The following is a 23,075-nucleotide window of genomic DNA, read 5'->3' on the forward strand; positions in this document are numbered from 1 at the left end:
GAGTAGGGTTAGGGTTACTGTGCTCTAATGTACGGTACTGTACTCTACTGTACTGAACTATGCTGTTCTCCACTTTTCTTTACTGTACATTACTGTACCGTACTGTACTTTGCTGTGCTCTGTGCTGTACTGTAATCGCCGGTGCTCTACTGTACCATAATGTACTGTACCATACTGTACTATCCAAACTTATGAAACATAGCTGTCTATGATTGGTTCAGATTTTGTCCGGTCTGTACTTCATCAATCGGAACCATTTATAGACATCTATGTTTGGGCCACATCAAGGCCAGCCCTGCCTAGACCAAATCTGAACCAATTATATACGTCTAGATTTGGGCAATATATAGGCAATATACTACTCCCCGCCTACAAACAGAAACTCAAGGGGGAGCCACCAACGGAGAGAATAGTGAAATGATGTACGCAGCGAGCTGATTCAATACTCCAGGACTATTTTGAGAATATGGATTGAAATATGTTCAAGGACTCATCTACCCACGATTCATCCACTAACATTGAGGCATAAACATCATCAGTCACGAGTTTCATCGAAACATTTGTTGATGATATTGTACCCACAGAAAAAAACGGACATACCCCAACCAAAAACCCTGGATGAATTGAGGAATCCGGGCCATGCCGAGAGCCCAAACTGCAGAATTCAACGCTTCAGCAGAGCTAACCCAGATTATAGGGTTGCGCGCTCCGGATTCCATTAGGGATACAAAAAGACAATATAGACTCAAACTGGAATCACAATACAACAGCTCAGAAACACGACACATGTGGCAAGGACTACAGGCCATTATGAACTACCAAGGCATATCCAGCTGTGTGATGCCCACCGAATCCTCCCTCCCAGATGGGCTCAACACATTCTATGCTCGCTTTGAGGCGACCAACACCGAGCCATTCAGTAGGGTTCCCACTGCTCTCCAAGGCTGACTCTGACGAATATTCTCAAGAGAGTGAATAATCACAATGCTGCCGGCCTAGATGGCATCCCTGGCCGTGTCCTCAGGGCATGTGCCAACATACCTTAAGGGAACATTTTGACATTCGCCATATGGTTAGTGAGAAAGTCCATATTGCAAATGTACGGTCCCTTACCAGACATCCGAAAACGTTTGTAAAATTCGCAGACCGCGTCGGGCCGTGCGGCAGGGCCGGATCTACTGGGAAGTCATCAAACAAACTCTCTCGGACATTCGGTTTCCGTTTTAGAAAATGTCCCGGTAAATCCCACAAGAGGGCATAAGCAATCATATTGCAAATGTACAAAACATCACGAATCACGACGTGGCCTTATCTCCGAAACGGAAAATATTTCAAAGCCGAAACTTGGTGAGCGTAGGTTTGGCATAATGGGTAGTTGGCCCCGAAAAAGATGGCATCTAGGCCTCAACGGTTTTTGAGTTATGGCCATTTTTCTGGGATTAAAGGTCCAAAATGAAAATAGAGCAATAATTTTTCCGCTTCACGTCAAAGTCAAGGAGCCTCCGGGGGTCAATAAAAAAAGAACCAGCCATTTATCTATCGTCATTTATGAGAAATCGTACAATGTCAAATTGGTGATGTTCAAAAATAGGTGTTTATTTTTTTAAACAGTTACAGATACAGTTGCAGCTTGTTCATACAAATCTTTTTAAAGTGTGCTTCGGAGCTCTGCGAGATTTCTGTGATTTTCTGTGATTTTCTGAAATAACACACACTCACTAAACCCTCCTTAAATAAGTCAGTTCTTAACATAAAGACTTAAAACTCAAAATTCTATAATTGCCTACCCCAAGGGGGATATGTGTTCACTTTCAGCTTCCTGTGTCAACTGGAAGTGCCTTAAAATGGTGTCATAGGTGCTGTTTCCAAGGGTTAAAAAGGTCAGATCTTTTCAAAACTTCATATGTGTGATTAGGCAACCGCCATGAACTGTAAGTCAGTCATTTCTCCCAACAGATGTCAAAGAAAAGCTCTCTCACACACACAGCAAGGATGGAGTGACAAAGTGCGGTGCTTAAAGACACACAGAGCCTGCAATGGCATTTCCATATTCTCTAGGCTGTGCCGAGTTCAACGAGATGCCCCGCTTAACCGTAGCTCACTCAGAGTGCAGCGACCGTGAAAACAAGTAGGCCCAAAATGAAGCCTGGCCCTAAATGTCATTAGCTTTTGGGTGATAGTGAGAGAACCGTTAGGCTGAGAAGCACAATTCGACCTCAGGTACGATCCTGAGGTCCTCCCGATCTGTGCAAACCTAACCTTGACTGTGTGGGATTAACTTCTTGCATCGAGCAATCCCGTATCCGGGAGCGTAATCATAGCCTCAAGCTCATTACCATAACGCAACGTTAACTATTCATGAAAATCACAAATGAAATGAAATAAATATATTGGCTCACAAGCTTAACCTTTTGTTAACAACACTGTCATCTCAGATTTTCAAAATATGCTTTTCATCCATAGCTACACAAGCATTTGTGTAAGAGTATTGATAGCTAGCATAGCATTAAGCCTAGCATTCAGCAGGCAACATTTTCACAAAAACAAGAAAAGCATTCAAATAAAATAATTTACCTTTGAAGAACTTCAGATGTTTTCAATGAGGAGACTCTTAGTTAGATAGCAAATGTTCAGTTTTTCCAAAAAGATTATTTGTGTAGGAGAAATCGCTCCATTTTGTTCATCACGTTTGGCTACGAAAAAACCCCGAAAATTCAGTCATTACAACGCCAAACCTTTTTCCAAATTAACTCCATAATATCGACAGAAACATGGCAAACGTTGTTTAGAATCAATCCTCAAGGTGTTTTTCACATATCTATTCGATGATAAATCATCCGTGGCAGTTGGGTTTCTCCTCTAAAGCAAATGGAAAAATGTACGCAGCTGGAGATTATGCAATAATTTTGACGGAGGACACCAAGCGGGCACCTGGTAAATGTAGTCTCTTATGGTCAATCTTCCAATGATATGCCTACAAATACTTCACAATGCTGCAGACACCTTGGGGAAACGACAGAAAGTGTAGGCTCATTCCTGGCGCATTCACAGCCATATAAGGAGACATTGGAACACAGCGCCTTCAAAATCTGGGCCATTTCCTGTTTGAAATTTCATCTTGGTTTTGCCTGTTGCATCAGTTCTGTGGCACTCACAGATAATATCTTTGCAGTTTTGGAAACGTCAGAGTGTTTTCTTTCCTAAGCTGTCAATTATATGCATAGTCAAGCATCTTTTCGTGACAAAATATCTTGTTTAAAACGGGAACGTTTTTTTATCCAAAAATTAAAAGAGCGCCCCCTTAAGGTTAAGGGTGTGTGAAGTTTTTTCAAAATATTTGCTATTTTTGTCTTTTGACTTCCTATGAAATCATATTGCAAATGGAGAAAACATATGCCTTATGCACAAGTTAAAAAAAATAAAAAAATGATGATAATAAAATCTGACTAATGTATGCTGATACAGTTCTTATAGATGTGTAATTGACACAAAAATCGAAAGAATTTTGAAAAACAGTCCAGAAAGCACTTTTTTAAGGGTGTGTGAAGTTTTTTCAAAATTTCTGATATTTTTGACTCTTGACTTCTGACTTCCTATGAAATCATATTGCAAATCGACAAAACATTATGCACAAGTTTTAAAAAATGTAAAAAAATTATGATAATAAAATTGGACAAAAGTATATTCATACAGTTCTTACACATGTGTAATTGACAAAAAAATCGAAAGAATTCCGAAAAACGGTCCAGAAAGCACTTTTTTAAGGGGTTACTAGGTTTTTGAACATTTTTTCACTTTTTCAAAATTTTGCTTTTGGATGTTGACTTGTGTTGCATTTGCAATATGAAAAACCATGGTGGAGCGCGCTCGCCACCTGTTGGATTTTCAAAGTGTTACAACTGGCATTTGCCATATGGCATTTGCAATCAACTTTGAACGAAACAACGCCGAATTGAGTGGTATTGGACACCGTGTATATGGTTTGTCCAGTGCCAATGACTTCCCATTCATTTTTGTCCATTTCAGAGGGGTGTTTCCTTACTAGCTGGCAGGCGTCAACATGTCCCTATCCCAGGCTGTAGTCCCCACATGCTACAACCACCATCGTTCCAGTGTCGAAGAACACCAAGGTGACATGCTTACATGACTATCACCCCATTGAACTCACCGTCAAGTTCAAATTCAAGTTCAAGTTTTGTTTTATCACATGCACAAGTACAGTGAAATGCTTAACTCAGTTTACCTTTGCAAAAGTGCAGTATCTGATATCGAAAAAGTATAACTAATAAGAAAAAAATGTAAATTTGTTTTAAATCACGAGAAATAATAAATAAGAGAGGAAACTATATACTGGGTCAGTTCCAGTACCAAAATGACAATGTGCAGGGATACTGGAGTATTGAGGTAGATATGTACATATAGGCAGGGATTAGGAGAAAGTGACCGGTAGAAGGATAAATAATAATAATAATAGTAAACAGTATGGCAGCAGCCAGGTGATAGACTCTTAAACAGATTCTATTGGTCTGAGCCATGATGCATCAGTACCACCTGCCGGACGGGAACATGGAGAACAGTTCATGTCTCGGGTGGATGTAATAAAAAAAAATGTTTGAGGCGTTTTTTCAACATGAAGTGGTTCAAGAGGCTGGTTATGGCCAACGTTAGTCAAGACCCACTTCAAAGCCAGCATGCCAGACCCACTGGACCCACTCCAATTCACCTACCATTCCAGCAGATCCATGGAAGATGCCATTTCCATTGCTATCCACATGGCTTTATCACACCTGGACAAAAGTAACACCTATGTAAGAATGTTGTTCATTGACAAAAGGTCAACATTCAACACCATTGTTCCCTCCAAGCTTGTCACCAAGCTCAGGGCCCTGGATCTCCAAACTACTCTCACCCTCTGCAACTGGATCCTGGACTTCCTGACAGGCAGGCCACAGGTTGTGATGATTGGCAACAGCACCTCCCCTACTCTGACTCTCAACACAGGGGCCCACCAGGGATGTGTCCTCAGCCCACTGCTCTACTCCCTGTAACATGACTGTGTGTGAAGCATGACACCAACCCCATCATCAAGTTTGCAGATGACACCGCGGTGGTAGGCCTGATCACTGACAACAACAAGTCAGCCTAAAGGGAGGAAGTCAGAGACCAGGCAATGTGGTGCCAAAACAACAGCCTCTCCCTCAATGTCAGCAAAATGAAGTTGAGTTGATTGTTGACTTCAGGAAGCAGGGAGGAGGACATGCCCTGATTTACATCAACAGGACTTCGTTGGAAAGAGTCAACAGCTTCAGGTTCCTTGGTGTACACATCACCACACATGGACTGACAACACCACTGCCCTGGTCAAAAGTGTCCTGACCAGCTGCATCATGGCCTGGTATGGAAACTGCTCTGTTTATGACCACAAGGCCCTTCAGAGTGTGGTGAAGACTGCCCAGTGCATCGCTGGAGACATCACCAAGGACCCCGATCACCACAGCCACGGACTATTCACTCCGTTACTGTCTGAGTAGAATGTCCTTTTTAAAAAATCAACAGAACTGACCTTCTGTGCACTGACAATCTAATTATTAGCTGTCTAATGATTTATTCAGCCTACTTTTTGAACATACTGTACAATAAAACAGTTGATTAAAAAACAACTGACTTTTCCACAGTGCTACAAAAAATGTATCCTGGTGGGGTATGTTCCTGCACAGTCAGAATACTTGCGAACATAATAAATGAGCAAGTAAATCAGGGGTGTCAAACTCAATTCCTGGAGGGCTGTGTGTCTACTGGTTTTTGCTATTTCCTTTTAATTTGTGGCCAATTAAGACCTAGACAACCAGGTTAGGGTAGTTCCTAACGAATCAATTAATCAACTATAAAGGAGGAGTAAAACCCCCAGACACTCGTCTTTCCAGGACTGGAGTTTGACACGTGCAATAACTAAATATATAAATGAATAAACTGACAACTCACCACAGTTCTCCTCGTCTGCTTCATTTCCACAGTCATCGACACCGTTGCAGTGCATGAGCTGGGGCAGGCACATGCTCAGGTTGCCACAAGGAAAATATCCTAGGGGGCAGTTCGTCTTCTCCTCTGAGACGTTGAACGAAGTTCCTGCTGAAAATTCAAGAGCTGTGTTTCAATATCAACGTTGGTGTCTCTCGATGAGGGTGAACACATACTATACTGAAGAAAAATATAAACACAACATGTTAAGTATTGGTCCCATGTTTTATGAGCTGAAATAAAATTTCCATACTTATTTCTTTCAAACTTTGTGAACACATTTGTTTACATCCCTGTTAGTGAGCATTTCTCCTTTGCCAAGATAATCCATCCACCTGACAGGTATGGAATATCAAGAAGCTGATTGCACAGCGTGATCATTACACAGGTGCATCTTGTGCTGGGGACAATGCCACAGATGTGTAAAGTTTTGAGGGAGCCTGCAATTGGCACGCTGACTGCATGAATGTCCAACAGAGCTGTAGCTAGAGAATTTTATGTTCATTTCTCTATGATAAGCTGCCTCCAAAGTCATTTTAGAGAAATTGGCAGTGCGTCCAACCAGCCTCACAACCGCAGACCACGTTTAACCATGCCAGCCCAAGACCTTCACATCCGGCTTCTTCATCTGCGGGATCGTCTGAGGGGGAGATGTGGGTGGGTGGGTGGGTGGGTGTGGGGGGAGTGCTGAAGAGTATTTCTGTCTGTAATAAAGCCCTTTTGTGGGGGAAAAAAAAATCTGATTGGCTGGGCCTGACTCCCCAGTGGGTGGGCTCGGGTGCCAAGTGGGTGGGCCTATGCCCCCAAGGCCCACCCATGGCTGCACCCCTGCCCAGATGTGAAATCCATTGATTAGGGCCTAATTCATTACTTTCATTTGACTTATTTCCTTATATGAACTGTAATTCAGTAAAAATGTTTAAATTGTGGCATATTGCGTTCATATTTTTGCTCAGTATATAAGTGAGGAGTAGGAACCCTTAAACCCACAGAAAATTAAAGAGCGGTTGACCATTTTAAAATGGGTGTATTTTCTGAGTGGGAGCACATTTAAATATTAAAGGAGCCCTCTAAAAATTATACACGTAAACATCTCACAGTATCGTCCACTCAAGGGGAGCTAGCTGTACATAATCAGTCAGTGAGCTCTGGATGTGTTTTTCCAAAACACTTCAGCATTTTTCTCACAATGTTTCAATTACCAGTCAATTATGAAAATTTGTGAAACATGAAGTATTAACAGGACTCCCATGGTGTTCCGTTCACAGAGTTGATTTATTCACAGTTCAGAGTGTTTATGTGCTCTCTGGAGGATAGGTTAATTGCATCTGCTTTCATGATAATCAAACTAAATGGGTGTCCTTTCACATACAAAGGCCACCCACTGCCTATATGTTCCTGAAATATACCTACATATCATACTGTAGTCGGTTATCTGTTTCTGAAGCACACAGGTCTGACTGCTTACGGGCTTGAACCTCAGTTTCCATCCCAACTTCCACAAAATAATCAAAAACCAATGCAAAGCTGCTGACTGGTTGAGTGCCTCGATTATGTAATATTAATCCATATTCAACCAATGGACCATATACTTAATTGTCCATTGGTTAGAACAGAAATGTGTCTTCTACCTTTCCCAACACCCCCACATACACGCACGCGCACATACACACTGAGAGGCACAGGGTCAGCCATGGTAAAGCACCCCCAGATGGAGATTGTGGGGGGTTAAGTGCCTTGGTCAAGGGCACATGGGACAGAGACCAGCAGCTGCCAGTTCAGTTCCATTACCATGTTTTGTGTCGCCCGGCCCGGGGCTGCTGGTCTGTCTCTAACCTCTAGGCCTGGGGTCATCAACAAGATTCATCCTTGGACCATTTTTTTCTTGAGAGGATGGTCATGGGGCTGGAAGATAATTACAAATAATTTTTAGACTACTAAGTGATGACAAGAATTAATCCCAAAAAGATAAAATATTGACTAAAATATCAATTTCTTATCTTGCTTAAATTTGTATACGATCACATATATCTCTCTTTGGTACAGATTTCCAAAATTAAAATCACTTGGAGATGAGCACTTTTATTTCCATGACTGATCAAAACTCATTTTCTCATGTCTATCTCTTGACCCTGGTTAGCAGTATGTTTTGAACATTGAATCGCAAAAAAAATGCGGTATTGAGTCACAATACATATAGAATTGAGAGAATTGCAATACATATCGTATCGGCACCTAAGTATCATGATAATATTGTATTGTGAGGTCCCTGGGAATTCCTAGCCCTAGTTGACACATGGTCATCATGGTTTACTGACTAGATAACAATAAACAATAGGACATATTTCCCAGTTGTCTTGATGTCATCATGAAAATACATCTTTACCTGGTTATCCAATGCCTCTCCAATCAGAAAATTAAAATGACACATTTTCTCACTGAGATCATGAGCCTGAAGACTACATGAACCCTAAAGCCGGTTGTGTAAACAGCTGATAGTGACAACGCTGTGCTTATTGTAAAGATGAACATGGTTAAGGGCCATGGTAAGTCATTTGCAAACCTAAGGACCTAAGGGCTTTGACAAACCACTGCCATGCACTCAATCACAAATGTGACATGAGTGAGGGACCAAGAATCACACGCTCTAAAAAAATTCACCTCTCAACCACGCAGGTTCTGATGTTGTGTAATACAGTATCAGGAGAAGGATGATTCCAACCATCCATCTGAGCTTATACACAAGCTCACCTAAGGAAAACCAGTCTGCCGGCTGTAAACTGTAGCCACCAAGAAACCGAGAAGAACTGCAGATCCTTGGATCTGCTGATCTTAGACGGGATACTGTGGAACGTAAACATCTTATCCTACTTACTGTTGTTTTTCGCAGTCTGTGCAGGCTCAGTTTCGCTTAGTATCACCTTTGAAGTTCAGATGGGAACAGTAATGGTTGGAATGGTAACTGACTGTAGGACTCACATGTACATGTAGCTATTATAAGAACTGTGTTTCTTGCAGTAAAACTATAAACCAAATATACATTTGTCTCGGAAGCAGAAGTGAAAAAAGTATAAATGAATTTCATCTTGAGGATGTGCGAATGTGCACTGACAATAAAAAGTTCTGTGTAGCCTAAAATAGAAAAAAATTCAGGCAACATAAAGTCTGACAGTTTTTGACTTTTAACCACATAAAATATGCATCCAAAATTAATTGAAATACTATCAGAAGTGTGGTGGATCGTTTTACAGTTTTTAATTTCCTTATAACCGATCAACAAACCGATTAGGAAATTAGGAAATGTAGCACCGGAAAACTCTGAACGTTTTTAAGTCTCAATTAGATATTATTCTGCTTATACGTTCCAACATTTGATAGTCATTATTTGATGCTCTAGAACAGGGTTTCCCAGACAATGCTAATTTGGTAAAATGGTTGTCTCAGGCAGTTATTGACAGGATGAATTAGCATCAGCGGCCAAAGTGAAAAACCGCAATTACTGGTAGCAGCAGTTCCATGGCACTTGGACAACCCCTTGCCAATGGCTGTTCTGATGAATGCTCGTTCCACATCCCACAGTTTCTAGGGATTAATGGAGCATTAATGCTGGGTAGCATCAGCAAGTCTAACTGCTTGGTATCCAATGGAGAGGCTGATCTACTGTATTTGTACCTTCCTTAGAGGCGTGGCTACATTAGGAAGAGCCAATGGCAGTCTTGGCAAATTTCTATTCTGCTGTGGTCAAATTCTGTAAGAAGGAAATTGCCCAGCTATAAAGGATGATGTCATATTGCTTTAATTTAAAGGATATGTTTTTCTTACATCTAAATCTCTACTTTTTATGTAAATGGCATGTTATAGAAGGATCCAGACACCTTTTTGTGATATCATTTACCCCAAAGAGCAAATCACTTTCTCATACTTGTTCTGCAGTATGGTGGCACTGGAAAAACATGAACCAAGGCTCCAAAAACACCCAAGTACGTCCTTTTAGAAATGGCAAAGCTCTCAATATAGCGTTGCAGGTCTTAAGATGTTGTACACACGAAATTGTGTCATTCCAAACTTTATACGCAATGGTATATGTGTACAACATTGATTGACCTGCATCATTATACAGAATGCTTTGCTGTTTAGAAAATAATTGAGATTTCTCCTTTGGTGTTGACATAGTTCACCTTTAAGCTAATGAGCACAGCTTGTGGAATCTAGTTACTATAAATCTCTCATGATAACCAAAGGGTATGAATAAAGATGTATTATTTTTCCTGATATACTGTATTATATTATACCAAGTGGTTGTCAATGTAACACCTATGCCTGATAAGACATCAGTGAAACATTTTCTCATTTTCTCCTTTCACAGTGGGATTACATCATTCAGTTAAGTTTTATTTTTCACACCAAAGGAGCACTTAACCTTCTTAGATTGTCACTGGTATAAAATGTATGGATTATCTTTCAAAACTCATCTCTCATCTTTTCGAAGACAGAACACCTTTCCCAAAGACCTTAAAAAATGATCTGCATGCCTCACTGGTGCTGAACGTTCATATTTTACCACCAAAGATTACCAGATGTAGAGAAGAGATACATCAATTATCTTTCAGAAGTCCTTGCTCATCCATCCTAATAAGAGCTGCTTGTGTGTTTCCTTCACAAATCTTGAAACCATCTCTCTTGTGTAACATCTTTCAAAAGATATTTGCAAAGCTATTTATCCAACATCTGTTCCCACCATAGCAGGTGATGCAGTGAACGGCCTATGCCAATGTTGTAAAGCCACACAATCATGTCAGTTAAATTGCATGGTTGCACGTGGGCAATGTCATCAACTATAACCTCAAAAGCCTCGCTCCAGTCTAGTCATACCGGCTGACCATCCCAGATAATTGCATTTGACCTCAGCACATTAAAAGTCCTCTTCACCAGGGATAAAGCTAAATGCCAGTCAAGATGGAATTGTTAACACTGACAACCTTTTTCCAACATTCTCCCCCCGAGACATAAGCATGTCATATACAGTAGTTGCTCTGAAATGTTGAAGGGAAAGAGCGATCAATCAGTGTCTCTACTAGGGTCAAAAGGGAGATCCGCATATTGCTTCCATTTCAAGTTAGGGTAATTGACATAAAATATCCACCGCATTTACAGAGCCGTGTCATTCCAGATGCAGTACATTCCCGATACAGTATATCATAGAAGCCAAGTTCTATTTGTAAATGTCATGGGATGCATTTGCTACAATTTTCACTTTTTAGTTGGTGGCTGACTATTTGATAGCATTTGGCGTTTAATCCTCTCTGACATCTGCAATCGATATCAATCACATAAATACCACATAATCATGTGTACCTTCACTTGCTCCTTCTTACCCCTATGGTGTCCAAATTAGGACAGCTTCCCAACTAAAGTCCTAGTCCACTCCAAAAATCAAGGTTTGTCAGGCATTTTCCAATATTTAAAGTGGCCCAATGCTGAGATGAGTCCACCTTCCATGCCATCTGTTACAATAAAGTTCCAGATCAGCCCCAAATGAATGGGAAAGCTGACTCATGGTGACATTTGATAACGTTTGAAGAAAGAAGAAACATCTGCCACACTGATTTTGGAATGAAGTAGCACGTTAAATTAGTTTGCATGGGACACTTTAAAAGACATTTGCCTTTCATGTAGCCTGTGTGCTCACTGACATTTTCATGCTGTTGGATTCTTGCTTGAAATATACTTATTCATGTTACAATACTAGAACTTATTGATTACTTCACATGTATAAGGAATGTATATATTGGGGACAATGAAGGGTGGATAGAAGCTTGAGGTAGGGGAAGTGCAGAAAGTTAATATTCTGTTTGAACATGTTATTTTGTTACGAAGGAGGGAGGCAAAGGTCAACCGTCTGGTTTCAGTTTCTGATAACGCAGGCCAGCTGCGGAACTAGGGAGAAGCGAGGAATTCAAGTCAACACTTGAAGTGACAAGAAACCTCTGGAAGGGGGGGCCGGAGGGGCCCAACCCAATGACCCTCCCACTACAGTCCTATTTCACATGGATACACTTCCAAGCCACACGGAGGTTCGAGCATCAGACAGGGCCATGACTACACCAGTGAGATGAACCAATTAAGTTCCTGCCTAGCAACAGAGATGTATTGGCTGTCTAGATGTGTAAGGAGTTGACCCTGCCTAGTAGGAGGTTATAAATATATGTGTTGTGTAAAGGGACAGAGCATAATTTTTTGTCTTTGCAGCTGTATGACCTAGTGGGTGAGGAAACTTACTTTGAGCTTTTCCTAGTCGTCCGTTTGAGTTTTTACTCTGTTTGTTCAGAACCTAACAATGCCAAATAAATCTGAATCAATACAAAAAGCATCTCTTGATCTGTGTACAAAATCCATGCAAATGAAAGTTATTTTGGTCTGCTGATGTTGACTAAGACTGATGTTGATCCGTTTCCCAGTCCATCTGTCAATGTGGACCCTTTCCAGCACCGAGCCGCAGAGCAACCTTGTGCTCTGCCAAACATTTTCTTGGATGTGTCTTACAATATGTGTAATGCTAATACAGTATGTTAAATTATTGATTTTTCTAGTCAATATATGTTTGATATCTGAAAGTGTTGACAATGTTATTTAAGCATGACTCTCAGGGCCAAAATCTTTGCCTTGCCAATTTGAGGAAAGCACAGTGCAAGACTAAAACATGTTAGATTTAATGTATGAGCAACAATATGTATCTCTATGGTATGAGCATCATGAAGGAGATGATTTCTATATCATTGACTCTCTACTGATGTTCATTCCACATCACTAAAATAAGGTGAACAGTTATTTAAAAAGGTCCCATGACCTCAATACTCCCTTACAAACAAATTGTGGGAAAATACAGTACATTATTTATATGACTGAGACCCTTGCAAATATCTCCAAACTTCATAAACAGCACCACCTCAACTACAATATCTGAATGCGAAACATCAGCAGTGTCACGTCCTGACCTTAGTTCCTTTTTTATGTCTCTATTATAGTTTGGTCAGGGCGTGAGTTGGGGTGGGCATTCTATGTTTTTCTTCTATGTTTCGTTTTTCTGCTTTTGGCCTGCTACGGTTCCCAATCAGAGGCAGCTGTCAATCGTTGTCTCTGATTGAGAACCATACTTAGGCAGCCTGTGTTCCCACTATGATTTGTGGGTAGTTGTTTTCTGTCTCTGTCTGCACCAGACAGAACTGTTTCGTTTTCGTTCGTTCTCTTGTTATTTTGTTTTGTGTTCAGTTTAAATAAATATTAACATGGACACGTACCACGCTGCATATTGGTCCGATCCTTCCTACTCCTCCTCAGAAGAGGAGGAAACCCGTTACAAGCAGCCAGCAGTCATTAAGGCAATACAAATTCCCTTTGCCCCCATATCTATATGCAGGAGGGATAGCAAATCAACATCTTCACAGTGTGTGTTGTTTAACCTTACTTGACTTAACTAGGTGATATGTATTTTAAAGGTTACTTGATTTAACTAGGTTATGATATGTATTTTTAAAGGGTTATACTGAAGCAATGTTATCTTTCACTTTATGTGCTCACTGCTCAGTATGCCTATCCATAATAGTTGGATAATAGAGCACAACAATTCCCACCAGATGATTCAATTTCATGGTAGCTTATGAGCATGTTGAATGGGCAAATCATATCAAATTATGTCACGTGCCGAATACAATAGGTGTAGTAGACCTTACAGACTGAAATGCTTACTCACAAGCCCTTAACCAACAATGCGGTTTTAAAAAATGTTTAAAGTCAAAATAGATAAGTACATTTAAAAAAAATAAAAGTAACATATAATTAAAGAGCAGCAATAAAATAACAATAGCGAGGCTATATACAGGGGGTGCTAGTACAGAGTCAATGTGCGGGGACACCGGTTAGTCGAGGTAATTGAGGTAATATGTACATGTAGGTAGAGTTAAAATGACTATGCATAGATAATAAACATAGAGTAGCAGCAGTGTACAAGAGGGGGTGGGGGCAATGCAAATAGTCTGGGTAGCCATTTGATTAGCTGTTCAGGAGTCTTATGGCTTGGTGGTAGAAGCTGTTATCTGTTCAAATCAAATCAAATTTTATTTGTCACATACACATGGTTAGCAGATGTTAATGCGAGTGTAGCGAAATGCTTGTGCCTCTAGTTCCCGACAATGCAGTAATAACCAACAAGTAATCTAACTAACAATTCCAAAACTACTGTCTTATACACAGTGTAAGGGGATAAAGAATATGTACATAAGGATATATGAATGAGTGATGGTACAAAGCAGCATAGGCAAGATACAGTAGATGGTATCGAGTACAGTATATACATATGAGATGAGTATGTAAACAAAGTGGCATAGTTAAAGTGGCTAGTGATACATGTATTACCTAAGGATGCAGTCGATGATATAGAGTACAGTATATACGTATGCATATGAGATGAATAATGTAGGGTAAGTAACATTATATAAGGTAGCATTGTTTAAAGTGGCTAGTGATATATTTTACATTATTTCCCATCAATTCCCATTATTAAAGTGGCTGGAGTTGAGTCAGTGTCAGTGTCAGTGTGTTGGCAGCAGCCACTCAATGTTAGTGGTGGCTGTTTAACAGTCTGATGGCCTTGAGATAGAAGCTGTTTTTCAGTCTCTCGGTCCCAGCTTTGATGCACCTGTACTGACCTCGCCTTCTGGATGATAGCGGGGTGAACAGGCAGTGGCTCGGGTGGTTGATGTCCTTGATGATCTTTATGGCCTTCCTGTAACATCGGGTGGTGTAGGTGTCCTGGAGGGCAGGTAGTTTGCCCCCGGTGATGCGTTGTGCAGACCTCACTACCCTCTGGAGAGCCTTACGGTTGTGGGCGGAGCAGTTGCCGTACCAGGCGGTGATACAGCCCACCAGGATGCTCTCGATTGTGCATTTGTAGAAGTTTGTGAGTGCTTTTGGTGACAAGCCGAATTTCTTCAGCCTCCTGAGGTTGAAGAGGCGCTGCTGCGCCTTCTTCGCGATGCTGTCTGTGTGAGTGGACCAATTCAGTTTGTCTGTGATGTGTATGCCGAGGAACTTAAAACTTGCTACCCTCTCCACTACTGTTCCATCGATGTGGATAGGGGGGTGTTCCCTCTGCTGTTTCCTGAAGTCCACAATCATCTCCTTAGATTTGTTGACGTTGAGTGTGAGGTTATTTTCCTGACACCACACTCCGAGGGCCCTCACCTCCTCCCTGTAGGCCGTCTCGTCGTTGTTGGTAATCAAGCCTACCACTGTTGTGTCGTCCGCAAACTTGATGATTGAGTTGGAGGCGTGCATGGCCACGCAGTCGTGGGTGAACAGGGAGTACAGGAGAGGGCTCAGAACGCACCCTTGTGGGGCCCCAGTGTTGAGGATCAGCGGGGAGGAGATGTTGTTGCCTACCCTCACCACCTGGGGGCGGCCCGTCAGGAAGTCCAGTACCCAGTTGCACAGGGCGGGGTCGAGACCCAGGGTCTCGAGCTTGATGACGAGCTTGGAGGGTACTATGGTGTTGAATGCCGAGCTGTAGTCGATGAACAGCATTCTCACATAGGTATTCCTCTTGTCCAGATGGGTTAGGGCAGTGTGCAGTGTGGTTAAGATTGCATCGTCTGTGGACCTATTTGGGCGGTAAGCAAATTGGAGTGGGTCTAGGGTGTCAGGTAGGGTGGAGGTGATATGGTCCTTGACTAGTCTCTCAAAGCACTTCATGATGACAGAAGTGAGTGCTATGGGGCGGTAGTCGTTTAGCTCAGTTACCTTAGCTTTCTTGGGAACAGGAACAATGGTGGCCCTCTTGAATCATGTGGGAACAGCAGACTGGTATAGGGATTGATTGAATATGTTAAGAAGCCTTTTCAACCTAGACTTGGCGTTCCGGTATCGCTTGCTGTGTGGTAGCACCAGGCGGTTCCGGCTACGGAGAGTGTGACCACACAGTCATCCGGAACAGCTGATGCTCTCATGCATGTTTCAGTGTTACTTGCCTCGAAGCAAGCATAGAAGTAAATTAGCTCGTCTGGTAGGCTCGTGTCACTGGGAAGCTCGCGGCTGTGCTTCCCTTTGTAGTCTGTAATAGTTTGCAAGCCCTTCCACATCCGACGAGCGTCTAAGCTGGTGTAGTAGGATTCAATCTTAGTCCTGTATTGACACTTTGCCTGTTTGCACATTTTCGTCTGAGGGCATAGCAGAATTTCTTATAAGCTTCCGAGTTAGAGTTCCACTCCTTGAAAGCGGCAGCTCTACCCTTTAGCTCAGTACGAATGTTGCCTGTAATCCATGGCTTCTGGTTGGGGTATGTACATACAGTCACTATGGGGACAATGTCATTGATGCACTTATTGATGAAGCCAGTGACTGATGTGGTGTACATCTCAATGCCATCAGAAGAATCCCAGAACATATTCCAGTCTGTGCAAGCAAAATAGTTCTGTAGTTTAGCATCTGCTTCATCTGACCACTTTTCTATTGACCGAGTCACTGGTGCTTCCTGCTTTAGTTTTTGCTTGTAAGCAGGAGGATAGAATTATGGTTAGATTTGCCAAATGGAGGGCGTAGGAGAGCTTTGTACACGTCTCTGTGTGTGGAGTAAAGGTGTTTTTTTTCTCTCTGGTTGCACATTTAACATGCTGGTAGAAAGTAGGTAAAACTGATTAAATTTTCCCTGCATTAAGGTCCCCAGCCACCAGGAGCGCCGCCTCTGGATGAGCATTTTCCTGTTTGCTTATGGCCGTATAAAGCTCATTGAGTGCGGTCCTAGTGCCAGCATCGGTTTGTGGTGGTAAACAGACAGCTACGAAGAATGTAGATGAAAGCTTTCTTGGTAAATAGTGTGGTCTACAGCTTGTCATGAGATAGGTGAGCAAAACCTTGAGACTTCCTTAGATTTTGTGCAACAGCTGTAGTTTATAAATTTACACAGACTGTCACCCCTTGTCTTACCGGGGACAACTGTTCTATCCTGACGAAAAAGTGTGAAACCAGCAGCTGTATGTTATTCATGTCGTCGTTCTGCCACATCTCAGGGAAATAGATATTACAGTTTTAATGTCCCGTTGGTAGGATTTGCGTGCTCGTAGTTGATCTATTTTATTATCCAATGATTGTACATTGGTTAATAGAACCGATGGTAAAGGCAGATTACCCACTCGCCCCCGGATCCTTACAAGGTACCCATACCTACTTCCCCGACATTTCCGTCTCTTTCTCCTGCGAATGACGGGGATGAGGGCCTTGTCGGATGTCCAAAGTAAATCCTTTGCATCCGACTCATTAAAGAAAAAATCTTCTTCCAGTAATGGGGTGAGTAATCACTGTCCTGATATCTAGAAGCTCTTTTCGGTCATAAACATTATATACAAAATAAGTTACAAATTACCTTTTTAAAAACACACACAATAGCGCAAATGGATAAGGGACCGTAAAACGGCAGCCATCTCCTCCTCCTCCAGTGCCATGTATGCATGTGGGCACTGGAATGGATCCAACCTAGACATTTTTATTTAGAAATAATCGTGCTACGTTTGCTTCAGTTGCATTCCATTAATGAGAGGAAAGAAACGCAAAACTGGCACCTGTCATTATTTCCCGCACTTACTGATCACAATGATTTGTTTATGCTCTTTTCGGTTATACTATTTGTCCCTCCTCTCTTATTTAAAGATGGAGTCCAGACAGGATACTTTAGGATACCTTCTGAATGGACCTTCGTTTTTCCAAATTGCCACCTTTATTTTTTCATTAAATTGAGTTTATGACGGAGGCCTGATGTTCTTTATTCTAGATGTGAAGATATTACAACATCATGTCTAGGTGATACAAGGCTACACCAATGACAGTGCATTCAGAAAGTATTCAGACCCCTTGACGTTTCACACATTTTGCTACGTTACAACCTCATTCTAAAATGGATTAAATACATATTTACCTCATTAATCTACACACAATACCCCATAATGGCAAATCAAAAACAGGTTATTAGAAATGTTTGCAAATGTATTAAAAATACAAACAGAAATACTTTACACCTTGCATAAGTGTCCAGACCCTTTGCTAAGATACTCAAAATTGAGCATCTTGTGCATCTTGTTTCCATTGATCATCATTGAGATGTTTCTACAACTTGGAGTCCACATGTGGTAAATTCAATTGATTGGACATGATTTGGAAAGGCACACACCTGTCTATATAAGGTCCCACAGTTGACAGTGCATGTCAGAGCAAAAACCAAGCCTTGATGTTGAAAAAATTGTCCGTAGATCTCAGAGACAGGATTGTGCCGAGGCACAGATCTGTGGAAGGGTACCAAATATTAGCATTGAAGGTCCCAAAGAACACCTCTATCATTCTTAATTGGAAGAAGTTTGGAACCACCAAGACTCTTCCTAGAGCTGGCCGCCCGCCAAACTGAGCAATCGGGGAGAAGGGCCTTGGTCAGACCTTGACCAAGAACCCAATGGTCACTCTGACAGAGCTCCAGAGTTTCCAGAAGGACAACCATCTCTGCAGTGGCCAGATGGAAGCCACTCCTTAGTAAAAGGCACATGACAGCCAGCTTGTAGTTTGCTAAAAAGCACCTAAAGAACTCTCAGACAGTGAGAAACAAGATTCTCTGGTCTGATAAAACCAAGATTTAAATCTTTGGCCTGAATGCCAAGCTTCACCTCTGGAGGAAACCTGGCACCATCCCTCTGGTGAAGCATGGTGGTGGCAGCATCATGCTGTGGGGATGTTTTTCAGCGACAGGGACTGGGATGCTCGTCAGGATCGAGGGAAAGATGAACGGAGCCAAGAACAGAGAGATCCTTGATGAAAATCTGCTCCAGAGCATTCAGGCCCTCAGACTGGGGTGATCCTTCCAACAGAACAACAACCCTAAGCACACAATGCAGGAGTGGCTTTGTGACAAGTCTCTGAATGTCCTTGAGTGGCCCAGTCTGGACTTGAACACGATCGAACATCTCTGGAGAGACTTAAAAATAGCTGTGCAGCTATGCTCCCCATCCAACCTGACAGATCTGCAGAGAAGAATTGGAGAAACTCCCCAAATACAGGTGTTCCAAGCTTGTATAGCTTCATACCCTAGAAGACTCAAGGCTGTAACCGCTGCCAAAGTTGCTTCAACAAAGTACCGAGTAAAGGGTCTGAATACTTATGTTTTTTTTTCTTCTGAAACCTGTTTTTGCTTTGTCATTGTGGGGCATTGTGTGTACATTGTGTGTACATTGTGTGTACATTGTGTGTACATTGTGTGTACATTGTGTGTACATTGTGTGTACATTGATGGGGGGGGGAAAACAGTTTCATCCATTTTAGAATAAGGCTGTAACAGAACAAAATGTGGAAAAGGTCAAGGGGTCTGAATACTTTCCGAATGCACTGTAAGAAGGGCTACACTGATCACTTGTGCTTGGCTACAAAATGTATAGGTGTCCCCATAGGCCTAATACTTAAATTGAGGAAATGTGAATATAATCATTATTTTAGCGATGCACGGTAGACGTCCCTCCTAATATAAAGTCCCCCCCTGCTGATGTGAGCTGCTTTAGAGCCCACTTGCATTAATACATGTTTACGGATGAGACAGGGATTTATTTATTTTATTGAACCTTTCTTTAACTAGGCAAGTCAGTTTAGAACAAATTCTTATTTACAATGACGGCTACCCAGGCCAAACCCTAACCCGGACGACGCTGGGCCAATTGTGCGTCGCCCTATGGGATCTGTTGCCTACATGGGTTTCATTAAATAGGCCAAGGCACTATATTTTTTGTATTGCACATTGAATTAAACTGACGCATATTTACGCTAGCATACGAATGGTGGATTAACAGCCCAGCCTAAGAATTAACTCCTGATTTACACATTTCTGTCTTCACTGTTTCCCTCTTGCGCAATTCATGCATCTCCTCTGGCATCTCCACTGGCCTCTCTCTCTCCATCCTCTCTCTATTCCTCTTATAGCTCTTGATCAGTTGCCTAGCCCAATGCGTGTTCCAGAAATGGCCATTTTTGTCAATAAAAATATATATACAATTGGGGGAAAAGCACCTTGCTCTTGTTTGCTGGATATAAAATAGGCTACAGTGTTCACACAGTGGGGACGTTTGAATGGCGAGAGCTTTCTTGGTGTGATGTGATCACATTGGCTGGTGGTAAAAATGCAATAAAGAAGCCCATCTTGTATGGCAGAAGGAGATTATTTGTTCAAAAATCTAATAAGTAATCTAATAAGGATCTGCTGAGATTTTTGTCTGGTTTTCCTTATATGCCTATGGTATGCCTGTGGTATGCATATGGTATGCCTGTGGTATACAGTATGTGTTAATTTATATGCCTTATATGACATACACAATTGAAAACATGCTTGTGGCCATTTACTACAAAGATACAGTATATAATATTATGAGAAACATTTATGTTTTGACAATGTAACCTCTACAAAAGAAATGGTTTCCTTTATAGGTTTTACATTGTTTTTTACAAGTCAACATATAAAACAACATGACAATTATTCGGGATGGGACTCGCCAGTATCGTGTCAAGGAAACAAAACACAAAGCGGATTTTTACTTCTATAGGAAAACAGTCCTAACGTTGGAAACAAACGTCATTATGTTGTCATCCAGAGTCACAGTTACTTATTTTCCAAGCTAAAGCACACAACATTACAGCAGGTTTTTAAAGGACCAAAGAGTTTGGTCTAGAGGGCTGCATTCCTGTAGTACTGAGAGATTAAATGCATTGTTTTGGTTATATAATAACTAACTGACCAACATTTACTTGAATTCTATTTATTTAGTTCTGTGTTTTTTGTAAGCCAAACATGCCGTTTCTCTATAGAGAAATCAAATCATTCACCAGATAAATGAAGTCAAGATCTATATTGGGACGCTGGGCTGAAGGGGGTTGTAATTTTCATTAAGCAAATATTCAACCTAGTTCAGTGCAGAAACGTGGTAATAAACTACAATGACCATATTCTATTGCACCTGTTCTTTTCCGTCTGGGACACAGATGGATAGACGTTTAGCCTGCTATGTTAGATTAGATACACACAGACTGCATACGATACCACATAAGAGAGGAAGGTACACAACACAACGATGAGAAGAGGGATAGAGAGTTTATGAAAGAATGCCTTCTCTACTTTGAAGAATGAGAAGAAAAGAAATTCAGACAGCGCTGCAGTATACTTAGGCATAGTCTAGATAAATAGGATGTACAGTATGTGGAGAACCGAAATAACATTATATGGTTGTCTGGCTGGCTGTTACTGCCTGAGCAGAGATGAGATGATGACTTGAAGGAATAAAACATTATAAAGTCGTCATATAAAACTAAATAGTGGAATATATTTGATTATTTAATAGTACTTTCCTATTTTTCTATGTGAACCTTAGAGAGAAAATTTCATATTTTCAATGTTTTGGCATTGCATTTAAAAAGCTCTAATCATGTTAAGGTCATTATTTCGTAATGGGTTTAATGTTGTTTTTTTTAAAGAATTGAAACCGAAAACCGTGATTATGTTTTAAATAATCTAAACCAAAACCGTACCTGTGTCAAAAAGCACTTTTCATGCTACGGTGGAGAGTGGAGGTCAGACAGGCAATTTTGGGCAGAAAATATTTTATCTGCTTTGTATGCGTTAACCTATCTATTGTATTAAGAGCACACCTTTGTCACATTATTCAAACACACTCATTACACTGCCTAGAAATAAATATTGATCACCTATATTTGTTTCCGTCTGAAAATCATCTCACTCTCTAGCTGAAAATGTTTGTAGTCCAGACCTACTCGCTTTTATGAAGCTACATATATATATATATATATATATATATATATTTTTTTTTTTTAGGCTTATTTATTATTATTTTCAAGTGCTTTGAGATTCTTTCTGTACTGAAAAGCACTATAGACGCTGAATATATTATAATTATTGTTGTTATGAGACTGAGAAAGTGTTGCCGTTTTAAAGCTAATTTCCATGAATGGTTTATGACATGTTCGTATGCTATCTGGGGGTTGGGGTTTCACAAAACTCGTGGGGGTGTGTGCTAAGTCTGGAGTCTGGATTGGACCATATGCACAGCAAGTTTTCTTATTTTGTCCGTCAATGTCATAATAGGGCATTTACAAGTCATTTCATCTGTCAAGTCAAGTGTCCCACAGTATTTCCGATAGCAAGGTATATAGTATATGATGCATTTAGCTGCTTCTATTGCAATATAGGCTGCACTTATTGCAAGTCTAAGAAATTGGATCTAAGAAAACTTCCAGAAAGCCTATCAAAATTAAATGCAAACAATGTCAGAATTGGAGGGGAAAACAGAGACTATACTAGAAACCATAGTATCAATCAATATTGATACATTTCACATTTAACAAACTTATGTGCAACATATAATTAGAATAAACATACCTGTCACTCCATACATGAGGATCCAAGCGACATAAGCTTGCATATTTAACTGTAACAGCAAACACGAGAAAAAAAGAAGTTTTAGTTTTCTTGCAAGCCCCCAATGCGTAAAAACGGTAGACCAAGAACTGCTGTTACCATGATGGGCTAGGCTACTTGGTAGTTGAGAAATAATGTCAATCAAGATGAGGTTGGCAAGCAAGGTAAGTGGCGTGTCTTGTGCCAGCAGGAGAGAAAACGATTCGCAACTGCTCCAGAGAATCAATTGCCATCAACTGGAGCGCTGAAATCTCCACTGCTACTCTAGGGCGAGTGCGAACCGTTTGTCATCGACAGAGGAAGAGGGAGACAGGGGAGAGCGAGAGAGAGACATACATAAATATATATATATATACATATACAGAGAGAGAGAGAGCGCGTGTGAGACAGAGAGGAAGATTACAGGCTGTGGCCATACTGTATTTTGTGTCTGCAGGTAAAACGATGAAAACAGTTTCCATAAATGCATTTTTACCACAGCAATGAAGATGTTTGATGTAAAAAAAAAAGTTCCTTACTAAGGGTAGACTCAGCGATATGATGTAGGTGCACAAAG

The 23,075-nt window shown here is 41.1% G+C and overlaps 1 protein-coding gene and 1 long non-coding RNA gene across 4 annotated transcripts in view; one reads left to right on the top strand and one right to left on the bottom strand.

Moving 5' to 3' along the window:
• Positions 1–6,099, top strand: part of LOC112256338 — a 34,657-nt gene extending 28,558 nt beyond the window's left edge. Inside the window, exons 2-3 of the long non-coding RNA XR_002954388.1 lie at positions 4,027–4,130; positions 6,015–6,099. This is a non-coding gene — a long non-coding RNA (uncharacterized LOC112256338). The remainder of the gene's footprint in view (positions 1–4,026; positions 4,131–6,014) is intronic.
• The window catches only part of LOC112256337 (relaxin receptor 1-like), a 132,332-nt gene extending 109,557 nt beyond the window's left edge, over positions 1–22,775 (bottom strand). For all 3 annotated transcript variants that reach the window (XR_006083905.1, XM_024429515.2, XM_024429516.2), the window contains exons 1-2: positions 22,481–22,775; positions 5,983–6,129 (exon numbers count right to left, since the gene is read on the bottom strand). Coding sequence is in view for 2 of the 3 variants with exons in the window: in XM_024429515.2 (XP_024285283.2) it covers positions 5,983–6,129; positions 22,481–22,523 (190 nt within the window). In the remaining variant the exon portion in view is untranslated. The remainder of the gene's footprint in view (positions 1–5,982; positions 6,130–22,480) is intronic.
• Between the last annotated feature and the right edge of the window lie 300 nt (positions 22,776–23,075).

Source organism: Oncorhynchus tshawytscha, linkage group LG08 (genome assembly GCF_018296145.1).
Source record: "Oncorhynchus tshawytscha isolate Ot180627B linkage group LG08, Otsh_v2.0, whole genome shotgun sequence".
NCBI classification, from domain to species: Eukaryota; Metazoa; Chordata; class Actinopteri; order Salmoniformes; family Salmonidae; genus Oncorhynchus; species Oncorhynchus tshawytscha.